We start from the raw sequence: 12,011 nt of genomic DNA, 5'->3' as shown, positions 1-12,011 counted from the left end.
GTGGTCACTAACGAAGCATCGTGCTCAGCTCAGCGAGCTGACTGGACGTTGGTCATGCCATTGTTTTTACTGTTCACTGTATACTAATTCACTGCCGTCTGCCGTTATACCAGCAGCTCATCTATCGTCGTGTCCAAGGCGCAGTGCACCCAAACGGTGCGGGTATCAACCATCATCATATCTAGCTTCATCAATAATGAAGGACCTCATAACTTCCCAAAAACAATCCGGCTCACTCTGATCGCGGCTCGTCGACGATCTTGAGCCCGCCGACTTCGTCATATTCCACCCGTCTCTCGTCGACGGCATTCCGCATCTCTTCGCGCAGAACCTTCTTCTCGCCGGTGACGGGGTCCCATTCCCACCCCTCTCGCATCCACATCCACCGCAGACACGCCCGAAGCTCCTTGTCGTCGGGTCGTACTCTCATCCACTCGGGCTGGAAGTTGGGTGCCGCGCCCTTGCCATTCCAGTCTTGCGCCCGCCCGAGAAGCTCGTCGCGGCAGAAGATGCGCCAGCTGTCGAGTGCGTATTTGCCTTGGGTGAAGTGGCCCATCTCCCAAGAGTCGTCTGTAGCGGCTGGTGTAGTGTGTTCCTCCTCGTGCTCGTCCTCCGTATGTTGCATAATGGCATTGAATAGACTATCTCGTTTGTCGTAGTTCTTCACTCTATGAAGGACTCCCGCCGTAGGTGGTCTCTCTAACCACAATCGTGCGTATCGCTGAATCGCTGCCGTTCTGACAACAGAAAGACCCAGGTGGTGCGTCATATTCATAATGGTAGTTGGGTCTGCCTCAGCCAGGGCGGCAGGCGTAGGGTACTTCTCTTTGATCTTGTAAAACGTAGGAATAGCCAGCGTGCCCGCTGTTTTGACGAGATAAGTAACGACGACCAATAGCCAAAAGGGCTCATGGGCCATTTCTTCCTGAATAAGACCAAATCGTGGAGCTGAGAGCGGCGGAAAGGGAATAGTTGAGACAAGGCCATTTCGCTTTTTCGGAGACTGCTTGGGCGATTGCTTCGCTGGGGATTGTGTAAAAAAGGGCGACATGACAGCAGTCTTCCGTTTGGGCGAAGGCCCGCCTACTCCTCCGATTTGACATGGCTCAAATCCAGGGGGGACAAGGGGCCGGATGAGGTCGTCGGGGACGGCGATGGGGACGGAGACAGTCGGGTGGGCCAGGATGGCTTCTCTGCCCGAAGATCCCTGGCTGTCTGCGGGCCATTGCCTTTTAAATCGCCGGCGATGTCGTCATTGCCTCCATTTGCCTGGCTGGCTGCTGTCTGAATACTGCTGCTGGACTCCGACGGACCAGAGGCGCTTGCATTTGCAGACTCAGGGTTGTTGGACTTGCGGGGGCTGTTGCGCGGTGTAGCGATGCCGTGACGGATGATTGCCGAGGGATCGGGTTGTTCACTACCGGCCGGGGATGTGGATGCCGATTGCTGCTGTGCTTGCTCATGACCCGGAGGCGCAAAGTAGTGAGAGGTGGCCTTGGGCGCGGTTCTCTGTCGCTTGACTCGCCGGGGGGCCTCAGTTGCGTCATCGTCAAGCTCCCGCTTCAGACCACCCTCTCGCTTGATAACTCGCTCCTCCTTCTTGACGGGCTGGGGCGATGCAGTGAGGCCTGACCGATGGACCCGAAGCATGGCCGACAGGTTCTTGATGGACTGATCGGTAGCGGCCCAGCCCTTACGCAGCTCCTCGTTAGCTAGTGCGGCCTTGGTCGGACGCGGGACGAAGGCCAGAACATCTCGGGCATCGAACTCGGGGGCAGGAGGCGGGCAGTTGTCCCTGATTGAGGCCGCACACTCCAGCTTCAGGTACCAGTCTTCGAAGCCGCTGAAGAGGCAAATGTCAGAGACGACCACCTTTTCCTCCCAGGGAGTGCCGGGATGGGCCAGAACATCGAGGAGGAAAGGCTTGTCGTCGTCGGATACGTCAAAACCGACGAAGTAGTCGGGTGCTAGTGCAGGCGCCATTGCTGGTGTATGTCGTCTAAGGCGATGGTGTGGGTTTGGTGGTGTCGTAGGAGTGCGAGTGTGTGTGATGGAAGAATTGAGGAGGATGAAAAATTTTGAAGTCGGGAGAGATATTTGGGAAGGAAGTGAGATGTTCCGAAGACGGGTTTGAGGTGCAGTGAGAAGGCACCTGAAGAGCAGAGGTTGAAGCTCCTTGGCTCCGACGTCAAAGGAGAGAAGGTAGGTCGTGGTTGGCCTTTCTACAATTGGATTACCTTGGGGGTGGACCAGGGCCGTTGAGGCAGGCCATTGTCCGCTGTGGGCGGTCAATGGCACTCCATTGCGGTGTCAAAGAAATTTCAATGCAGGGGAAGAAACCTGAAATGCGCAGTGGCAGCTACAAATAAGAGAATGCCGCGTTTTGGGGACTGTGGACGGTGCTGGTGAGGTCTGTTTTCAGGAGGAAACGTTGCTATTCCGCAGCACCTTCGTCCCAGAGACCTGCTGCGGTTGGGTGGTTGTTTAGCCTCATCCGGAGTGAACCCGTCCCCTGGGTCTGGTCTGCCAGGGACCCTTTTTTTCTCTTTGCGGTGTCCCCTTCGGCAGCAGCGTCATCAAGACAGCCACACCGCTTAGGGGTTCGTGCTATTCTTTGAGCACCCATTCAGTGGAAAAGAGCAACTCTTCCGTTGGCACAGGGCTGAGGTGAAACATGTAGGCAAATAACAACGGGTGACAAAAAACGGCCCGGGTAGCCATCGTCGTGGTGGCTTGGGGTTGTGGTCTTGTTTGTTGATCAATATGTCAGTTGGGGGAAACAGACATGCAACTCAGGTACAAATATGAGGGAGAGCCTGGCCTGCCATGCCAGCGTTACGGCGTGTAGCGATGAACCACGTTGGCCCAACTTATTGGAGATGCTTATCATTATCTATCTCCGTCAGTGTCCACGGCCAGCCCAGGACAGCCAAGCCAAGCCGCTGCAGCAGGCAAGGTAAGGTAACGAGCGGCGAGGTACCTTGCCTTAGCTCATCCCATCAGTCAATCAGTGTCCAACAGCAACAAGTTCCAAGTCACCTTCTCGAACCCAACGGCAGCGTCCAGGGTGGCTTTCCAGAGCCTCCGTACCCCGCATTATGCGATACCACTGATAGGGAAGGGATAAGAGGCCAGATACAGCGGCCCGGTTGGCAGGCTCCTATCGCATTGATCAAGTTACGCAATCTTGAGCCCGATCGTGTGACTTGTCCAGGTCCACTCTTCACCAACCTAGGTTCCATTGACTGAGACTGGGACGGGACTAGGAAAGGACACTGAGCAGTGAGCGGACACAACGCGAACCTGAGGAACCAGTGCATGGGAATCGGCTGCTCGAGCGTGTCCCACCGTGTCGTTGCAATGATTGCAGCAAGAAACATGGCGTGCTCAGGCTCTTGTAACTCTATCTCCGCTGTGTACGCAGCAGGCCAATGTTTTCGTCCCAGCGGTCTCGGGCTGCTCACGTTTCCAGCCTGTACTTTGCAGCACTCCCACCTGGGTACCCTGACTTCCATTGGACACCTCATGTTGAGGCCGCAGACATGGCAAGTCTAGTCGAGGCCCGGAAACATTCCCGCTGGTCTTGCAGCTGCAGCAACCGTGCAACGCCCGGCTTCAGTTCAGTGCATCCGCCTGCTACGCCGGATGCTACTTGCAGTGAACTCTCTTGGACGGACGGCAGTGACATGTCGGCCAGCTTGCAGGAGCGAGCGATGTGGTTCTATCCCGGCCCAACGCATCCATTACGAGCATCGTTCTCATTAGTGAGCGGAGACCCATTGCATAGGGAGCTGCGCAATTGCAGCCAGTCAGTGACAGTTGGGCATGTAGTGCGCCTCCCTCAATGGCAGTAATTGGAAGTACGACGGAGATAGGGCGTTCGGTGACACGTCTACGGAAAGCCGAAGCGGGTACGTATCGACGACAACCTGGACCTTGATGCATTGCAGAGGCAGGCGCTGCAGTCAACAGAGTTCAATTGCTTGGGCAAATGCGGTCGGTACGTACCGATCGCAACTGCCTTTTGATGACGGGACGCATGATGAGTGGTCCACCGCGTGACGGTGTGTGGGGCCCATCGTGTCACGTGGGCACCTTCACCCAATCCTTGCACTGCCGCCGGTCCGTCGCCTCATTTACTCTGCCTGCTCCCCGTTTTCCATTCGTAGAACTTCCAGATCCTATCTCAATCTTCCCGCCCGTCCCCCATCAACCAGCGCGTCCTTGTCGTTTTTCCGAGCGTTCACCAACCCGATCCGAATTCCCAGCGTCACCGAGCATCGAGAGATGAGTAGTCGCGGCGGTAAATTAGCCCCAGAAGTCAACCGGTGAGTCCGAATTCTCCTTCAATTCGCCCTGCCCGGTACCGTCAGCCAGCACGCCCTTCTTCCCTGGCACGAGACCCGGAGCCGGGCGAGGTCACCCCACGGCCCATGCCGTCCGGCCTTTGATCTTGACTCCTACCCCGGGTCCCGATCGATGTTACCTACATTGTGTTGCGTGATGACAGACATGGCTGACTGTTCCTGCAGAGCTCTGTTCGTGAAGAACTTGAGGTAAGCCTCTACACGACGATCGTCGACCCGACATCGCCATCCACCATGACGACGATCACGATGACTAACGCGACGACAGCTACAACGTAACTCCAGAGGAGTTGTTCGACCTGTTCGGAAAATTTGGCCCGATCCGGTACGCACCTTGCTTCGATATCGATCACGACACGCATAACTAACTATTCAACAGACAGGTGCGCCAGGGCATTGCCAGCGGCACCAAGGGCACCGCCTTCGTTGTCTATGAAGACGTAATGGATGCGAAGCAAGCCTGCGACAAGCTCAACGGCTTCAACTTCCAGAACCGATACCTCATCGGTACGTCGCGTTGCCGACTCCCCACCGTCACGTCGTCCGTCTTCGCTAACACGTCGCAGTTCTGTACCACCAGCCAGAGAAGATGCTCAAGTCAAAAGAGGACCTCGAGGCCCGCCGCGCCAGTTTAGCGCAGCTCAAGCAGCAGCACGGTATCGAATGACAATCCGACGGGTCTGCGGAACGCCTCCAGACATCCTCCTCGTCTGCAGGCCCGTCTTCGATTTCACCCACGAAACCGACGTTTTCTTCGTCTCCCCCTGACTCGAAGAAGACGATCCTACGAAAGGGCAAGCCGACCATATCCAGCGGACACGCATCCCGATCCGGTGTCCGATTCGCCGACGGAGTGCGACCCAACTCGCTCCAGGCCCAGACTTGCGCTTAGAGGAAACGGTGGAGTCGTTGTAAAACATGACCCGCCAACGCCAAAGCTTTTCGCAATGTTCTGGTCGGGGCATCTTTCTCACGTGCAATGCGCAACAATCATCACATACTTTTATTGTCGTCGCTTTGGTTCTGGTTCTCACAGAGAAAAACAAAACGCCCGAAAACTTCACTCATCTCCCCCTGGAGAGTATCATGACCTGATATGAATCTTGCGCGATGGAAGGGGCAATTAGGGAAAATAGGAATTTGGGGGGGGTTGAGAAAGCCGCGTGCGACGTTTGATAATACCAAACAGTCCGCCGGCAGTGTCTTTATATTTTTACTCTTTTTTACTTTACTTGCTTCGGGAAAGGGGAGAGGCGTATCGACATCACGACCTTTGCTTGTGGATTACCTTCCTTCGACGCTCTTCACCGCAAGTCGCTTTATCAGAGAATGCATGACAGGCGAGGTCATTACCTCACGTTTTCCCCTCTTGGCATGTAGTGATGTTGAAGCCGTGACCATTCCTGTCCAGTGCTTATGCTTTCCAAATCGACTCACTTTATGAGCTGTCCCATGAAAAGTCGTGTCGCCCTTGGCCGCAAGACGCTCCCACAACCTGCTTGTACAACCTGCCCGGCTTGCTCCCTCCACCCGGAACCAAGACAGGTAGGATGACATCGTCCCGTCATCCCTCGGCCGAGTATGGCAGCTTTGCGGTACACCTGTACCGCCCTTGAACAGCGAGCCTGAGACCCTGTAAATGTCGAAACTTGTGCGGTACTTCTTCCTGACATCTTCCCACGCGCGACAGCGGGCGACCGAGGGGTCGAGGATGCTCGGGTTCCGCGGGTTGGACGTTCATCTCGACATCGGTGTCCTATCCCAGACGCGTGAGGGTAAGTCGTAGGTTAAGATGTGCTTGATTGGAGGCGCCGGAGGTGAAGGGAGTGTTCCTTCGTAGCGGTGGGCGGTTGTTCTACCCATTAGATGGGGACGGGGACGTAGGATGTGTGGGACGCTTGTGTCCTCGTTATCGACGGTGATACTGATGACGGTTCGTCTTTGGTATGCCTTGCTGCCCCGTTGGGGTTGCTGTTGCCTGGCATTTCTGTTCTTGGACGACGACCTTGAAATCAGAGCTTTTGGTGCTGTTGCTCTCTAATGGACTCTGGCGGAGAAGCAAGCACCTGCGCAGGAAGACGACCAAGGCCCCGATGTCGAGGTTCCACGCGGGATAACCCTGAAGATAGAAGGGTCTGGTGGAAGCTTACATGTCGAGGTCTGAGACGCCAGCTACTTGAGGTTTCGCGGAGCCGTTTGAGCTGTGCTGGTGACCTGTGCCGCAGACGGCGTCCGCCGAGCTGGGGGTCGTTTGCGTCGGGCTGGGTTGAGGAGGCAGGGCAGGCAGGCGGGGACGGGAGAAGGGAGAGAGCTGTGGAGGTCTGGCGTTTCCCGGGTCCTGTGTGTGTGGTTGTTCGTGGTACAACCTGGACGGCTGATATCAAGGTCAGGACAGAGTCGTAGGCCAGACGCGCGAGAGAGGTAGGTGAGCTTGTTTTTTTTTTCCACATTTGGTACCTTTCAAGACAACATGTGAACTTGTCCACATCTACAATCCTGATAAGCAAGTCCCCCAGCAACAACAAGCTCATGGACACAGCATGAGATGTGCCAGCAATAACCAACCCCCACTAAGTACTCCTTAAAATTCCCCTCCACCAGCTCGACCACCTCCCACCCTCATATATCGCTGGTAAACTCATCCTTCCCCATCAGCCTCTCAGGGTCTGTCTATCACCATGGCGTACAGCTGCCCCTAAAAGCCCCTCCGTCAGCGCCGCCATGCGTGCGGATTACCGAGTTGCTCACTTGAGCATCCTCATCTGAACCGCAATCAAGTCAGGACGCTTATACAGACATAGTAACTGAAAAATAGCCGAGTAACGACATATAGACGAGTTCAAAGCCAGAGAGAAGTCGGACTTTGGAGTACAATATACAGCAAAGGACAAGGATAATGAAAAAGAGACTGAGTAAGCAATCCTTGTACAAATCACCCATGAGGTAATCATATAAGAAACTATACCCAGCATTGCAAAATGCAACGAAATTGTTTACGTGAGAATCAAGAGTAGTTGAATAAGGTTACTTATAAACCTTTTCTCACGATGACCTCAGTTATTAACGTTAAAAAAACCTTTCCTTATATAATGACAAGGAAGTGAGAGGCGTTTCTCTCTCTGGCCCAAAGGAGGGGGTTCACCAACTAAGCCTGCATGTGATCCACTTGGAATCGCACCATCCAATGGCAGACGACGCAAACCGATGCTGTGTCCCCCTCCAAGTGGGAAGAGCCGCCGTAGATGCAAGTCGCCGCGGAGGGGAACCGATGTCCCAAGTCTCAGTGCTTGGCAACGCCTCCCATCGATGTTAGTGCAGAATACCATTATCCGCAACTGCAGTGGCACGGAAGTGACTAGTCCTCGAAACAGCAATTCAACACCGCTTTGAACATGAATATATCTTCCATTTCAAACACGCAGCTTTCCGTATCAACTATTGTGCTCCTGTCTACAATCCATATATGCCACGATGTGATCCCGTAACCCCGCCAACCGTAATCGCAGTGCGGGAAGTGCAACCTTTTGAATGCCGTTCGTAATGCCAAGAAACCAGCAAATTGTTGCTGGTCGCGTTCTTCTCCAAACTCCTTCTGCCCGTCCGAAGCCGGGCTTTGGTGTTTTTTTTCTCTAGTAAACCTTCTTCTTCTCGTCGATGGAGAACTGGCCGGGGCCGCTGTTGACGAGCAGCAGGAGACCGCCGACAATAGAGAGGATCTGGAAGAAGTCGTACTTGGCGAAGTCCTTGTGGGGGTGGTGTTCGTGGAGCTAGGAAAACATTAGCACGGAGAACAGCGGGTGGGGCAGAGCATAACCTACAGTCCAGAAGTTGTTGACGAGGATGTTGAAGATGCTGAGAATCAGGACCAGGAGGGTGGCGCTGAACTTGGCCTTGAATCCGACGACAACCATGACGCAAGCAACAAAGCCGATCAGGGAGGTGATGATGCGCCAGACGGACCAGGAGCCGCTGAAGATGAAGCCAACAAAGAGGAAGATCAACAGGACACGGCCAGCAAGCTGGAAGTACATCTTGCGGTCCTTCTCGTCAAGGGTGGGCAGGCCGGCAAACGCCTTGGTCTTGCGAACCCATGAGTCGGAAAGAACCATGAGCAGGCCACCAATGACGGACAGATTGCGCAGGAAGAAGTTGAGGTCAAAGATCAGGCCGTATCCGAGAGCCTGGGTGACGACGACGGCCATGAGACCGGCGACGGCGTAGTCGGAGTACTTGCGGATGATGACAAGAACAGAGCAGGCGGTCATGGCGACAACGTTGGTAATGAGGAACAAATGCGTAATACCAGAGGGGACTGCAGCATGTTAGCACGCGATCACTTGTCGGTCGTAGACTAGAAGACGTACTGTGTCGGTAGTCGTGCAGGTAGAGCAGCTGGTCGCTCCACTGGGTGATAATTCTGAGGGCATCCTCAAGAAAGGTGACAACAATCAGAAAGCGGCCGATGGCGGGCAAGTAGCTATCGTGAGACCCTCGTCAGCATGGCTCCAAAAGTCACGAGCTTTTCGGCAAGCTCCCTGCCGAGACCAAGGGTCCAACTCACGGCTTAACGGGCTCGCTGAGAGTGTCCAACATATCCTCAATCTTGCTCGTCTGCTGGCGGATCATGTCCAGAGGGCTGGATTCCTCGTTGTCCATACTCGAACCGCCAAAGGACGGGGGGCCACCGGCGCCCAAGCCGTAGGACGGGCCTCTTTGCTGAGCCATCGCGATGAGGGAATGATCGGAAGGGAAGGTCGCAAGGGTTGGTGGACGCGGCTGTTGCACAAAAAGGTACAGACAGACCAGCTGTTTCGCTCTCTAATTATCCTGGTCGAGAAGCCGTCGGCAGAGGCGATGGTTGGTCTGGTGGAGGGTGTTGGTGTCGAAACCGAAAAAAAATAAAAGAGGGTTAACCGCAGCTGAGGATCCGAGGGCTAGCCTTGACGTTTCGGCGGCTTTAGGTTGGGCGGCAGGTTTGCGACGACGAAAGGAAAAACAGAATTGACGGATTGGTCGTTGGCGTTGGTAAAAAGAGACAAGGCCGTGAGCTGTTGGTGTGGTGACCGGAGAGAAAAGCGAAGAACGACTTTGAAGTGTCGAAGGAAGGGAACGGAGAAAGGAGGGCAAGTTGTCCTGAACGCAAAGGTAAGGCAAGGCAAGGAAGGTATGGTAGCGTGGATGACTTCTGGTACAATGTGTCCTTTCGACCTCCCGCGATGGATGCTTGAGGTCCGAGGTCCACTTTTTAGACAGAACACCCAGAACGGGTAGGTCGCTGGACAGTCACCGGCATGTACCTGCCCAGACTTGAGATACCTGCCCAACTGCCGTAGTCTCCCGCCCCCGCTGGTGTACCCGCGAAGGGGGAAGTACCGAGCTGGTTGCCCACCTGCCCAAGCTCTCCAAGTCTCAAGGTGCCTTACCACTGGGCTAGGTGTCCACGGCGGTTACGGTTAAGGCACGACTCCGCTAGCAGTGGACTGCTTTCAGCGTTTGAGCCACTGAGCGATGGCCGCTTGCTTGCTTCGGGTGGGCGAGTGGCTCGTGCGCGCTCAGTCCCTGGATTCGGCACGAACGCCTTCCTTTTGTTTTCTCTCGCGCAGCTCTTCTGTGCTTCCAGCAGCTGTCCCTCCGCGCTTTATTCTTTACGGAAGCTCCAAGCCGGTCTCAAATCTCTCTATCTGTGGTCTCCGTTGGTGGATTTATCCGCTGTGCCATAGTGGTTGCGCGATATGCCGCCTCCAATGGTGTCCCGCAGAGAGCATAGGTAGGGCGACTCGACAAGCTTGCTCGCCTCAGTGAGTTGACTCAGTCATCCTACCTCAAAGCTTAGGTAGAGCTCCCCTCACCATGGTGACAGGCAGTCCCTTGCCGCGGCACCAACCCTTCCTCAGCGATTATCTGGCCTCTAGACGGTGCCGTCTCAAGACCGGCGGTGCTTCTCAATAATCGCTGTACACCTTGCTGCCTATAGGACATTATCAACTATTACTCTCCAGTAGGCTGTAGTGAACAAGCGAACCGACGGCATCGTGGGCTTCAACGGCTGAGTGGGAGACCTCGGCATCGGATCGTCGGCGAGTCAGCTAAAAATAGACTGCGTCCTCCATGCAACCTCCTGCGTAAGCCAGACTGTCATTTTCTCAGCGAGCACTGCCATGGTAAACCGTTGTCCAAAGGCCCTCCTCCCGCCGCTGTCGTCAAGACTTCTAACCTTGACCCTTAAGGTTGGCTGCTGTTGGTTGTTACGGTACTATTCATTGACGGGGCTGCTCCGTGGCATCATCTTAGCTGCCGTGACCGATGTGGGGCCGTCCCGGCTGAAATTTCCGGTCTATCCGGCCTCACTTCGCTCGCCTTAGCATCGAAGGGCATACGAAAAAGTGACTTGTTGCTTGATGTTTCCTCAGATAGCCATGTAGAAAGAAGGACGACTTGACTATGTAACGCAACCGCCAGAGTGCCGGGAGCCAATAGCCGCGCAGGCCGTTCTTCCGAGTAATAACACTACGAGAGGTGGCATGCAGTGCTCGATGGATGAGGACGACACGGCATCGTCGAGGATAGCCGACCATATATGTCAAGTAAGCTTCTTATTGACTGCAACCATGGCAACACTATTTCACGGCCCCTCCGCTGCCATAAACAATTGATGTCATGTCAGTTCGAGTACGTCCTCTCACTGCTGATGTTTGCAGAGAGAGCTCGAATCCCAGCTTGAGCGAGGATTCTAAAAGGCCAAGTCGAGTACAGCGTCTGCAGGCACGAGGGGGAAAATCACCAGCTTTGGAGAATTTGTAGTCATCGCCCAAATGATGCTTGAGCCAGATTGAAGTCAAGAAACGTTTTAACGTTTATTCAGAAGTCAGTCATAATGGTTGCATACCTCTCACTCCGCTAGATGTGTTCCTCGCCTGTCTCAACTCACTGATGATCATGATCCCTGCGACCTTAGTGGCAGAAGAAAGTTGCTCCGAATTCTGTGCACGCACCACTGTAAGCGAGCGACTCTTCATCACTCTTTTTGGGTTGCTAGAGCCAGCCCAAAAAAAAAAACCGTTGAAACGCGCACAGTGTGTGTGACACGGGGCAAAAAGGGTGGCGAAGTGCGCAAAAAGATTCGTTGCTCCCAGTGAGGATTGAACTCACGACCTTTGCATATCTCCCGTTGGTAACGGAGGTATAAGAGCAATGTGCAAACCAGCTACACCATGGGAGCATGTCTTCCGCCAACCATATCGCTGTACAAGTACCGCGGGCGGATCCCCCCGCCGCTCACTAGTGGGGTCTGGTGACTTCAACGAGGTGCTGGCCGCAAACACCTCAGTGCGGTTCGCAGTTCCGAGCCTGGAAACAAAAAAGTCGAAGTCCGTCGAGGTGGTCGACATCTTTGTGTTTCGTTGCTTTTTGGAGAGCCCCTGGATGTACAGCGACGATGGCCAGTGCAGATGCGACGCCTCCGTCCACTCCACATCTGTAAGGCTTCTTGACGACAGAGGAAGAGAAGATGATCGGGAGGGAAAAGGCGTGTATTTTATCAGTTGAAGCTACGGGTCTTGAGCTTGTGAGGGAAGAAAAGAATTTCTCGAACATGTGCACTTGCTTAATTATTTTTGTGCAGAAATTCCAGACGTCGGGGTTGAG

The 12,011-nt window shown here is 54.5% G+C and overlaps 4 protein-coding genes across 4 annotated transcripts; 1 reads left to right on the top strand and 3 right to left on the bottom strand.

The window, feature by feature from the left end:
• Positions 1–232: 232 nt before the first annotated feature.
• On the bottom strand, positions 233–919 carry MBD4 (Methyl-CpG-binding domain protein 4; the record flags this gene model as incomplete). The annotated part of the gene is made up of 1 exon (XM_066150752.1): positions 233–919. One exon carries the CDS (start codon positions 917–919, stop codon positions 233–235), a length of 687 nt encoding a protein of 228 aa, XP_066009961.1.
• A 164-nt stretch (positions 920–1,083) lies between these two features.
• On the bottom strand, positions 1,084–1,983 carry CGGC5_v000991 (uncharacterized protein; the record flags this gene model as incomplete). The annotated part of the gene is made up of 1 exon (XM_032025563.2): positions 1,084–1,983. One exon carries the CDS (start codon positions 1,981–1,983, stop codon positions 1,084–1,086), a length of 900 nt encoding a protein of 299 aa, XP_031877878.2.
• Positions 1,984–4,287: 2,304 nt separating this feature from the next.
• C50D2.5 (Splicing factor 3B subunit 6-like protein) lies at positions 4,288–5,034 on the top strand (the record flags this gene model as incomplete). The annotated part of the gene is made up of 5 exons (XM_032025562.1): positions 4,288–4,328; positions 4,533–4,556; positions 4,636–4,692; positions 4,747–4,874; positions 4,934–5,034. 5 exons carry the CDS (start codon positions 4,288–4,290, stop codon positions 5,032–5,034), a joined length of 351 nt encoding a protein of 116 aa, XP_031877864.1.
• A 2,962-nt stretch (positions 5,035–7,996) lies between these two features.
• CGGC5_v000989 (Surfeit locus protein 4-like protein) lies at positions 7,997–9,092 on the bottom strand (the record flags this gene model as incomplete). The annotated part of the gene is made up of 4 exons (XM_032025561.1): positions 7,997–8,134; positions 8,186–8,679; positions 8,732–8,844; positions 8,929–9,092. 4 exons carry the CDS (start codon positions 9,090–9,092, stop codon positions 7,997–7,999), a joined length of 909 nt encoding a protein of 302 aa, XP_031877877.1.
• Between the last annotated feature and the right edge of the window lie 2,919 nt (positions 9,093–12,011).

The sequence above is a fragment of the Colletotrichum fructicola genome, assembly GCF_000319635.2.
Source record: "Colletotrichum fructicola Nara gc5 chromosome Unknown KSG_Nara_v1_contig01, whole genome shotgun sequence".
Classification (NCBI taxonomy): Eukaryota; Fungi; Ascomycota; class Sordariomycetes; order Glomerellales; family Glomerellaceae; genus Colletotrichum; species Colletotrichum fructicola.
The sequence above is the reverse complement of the archived record's forward strand: the minus strand, read 5'-3'. Positions and strand labels throughout refer to the sequence as shown.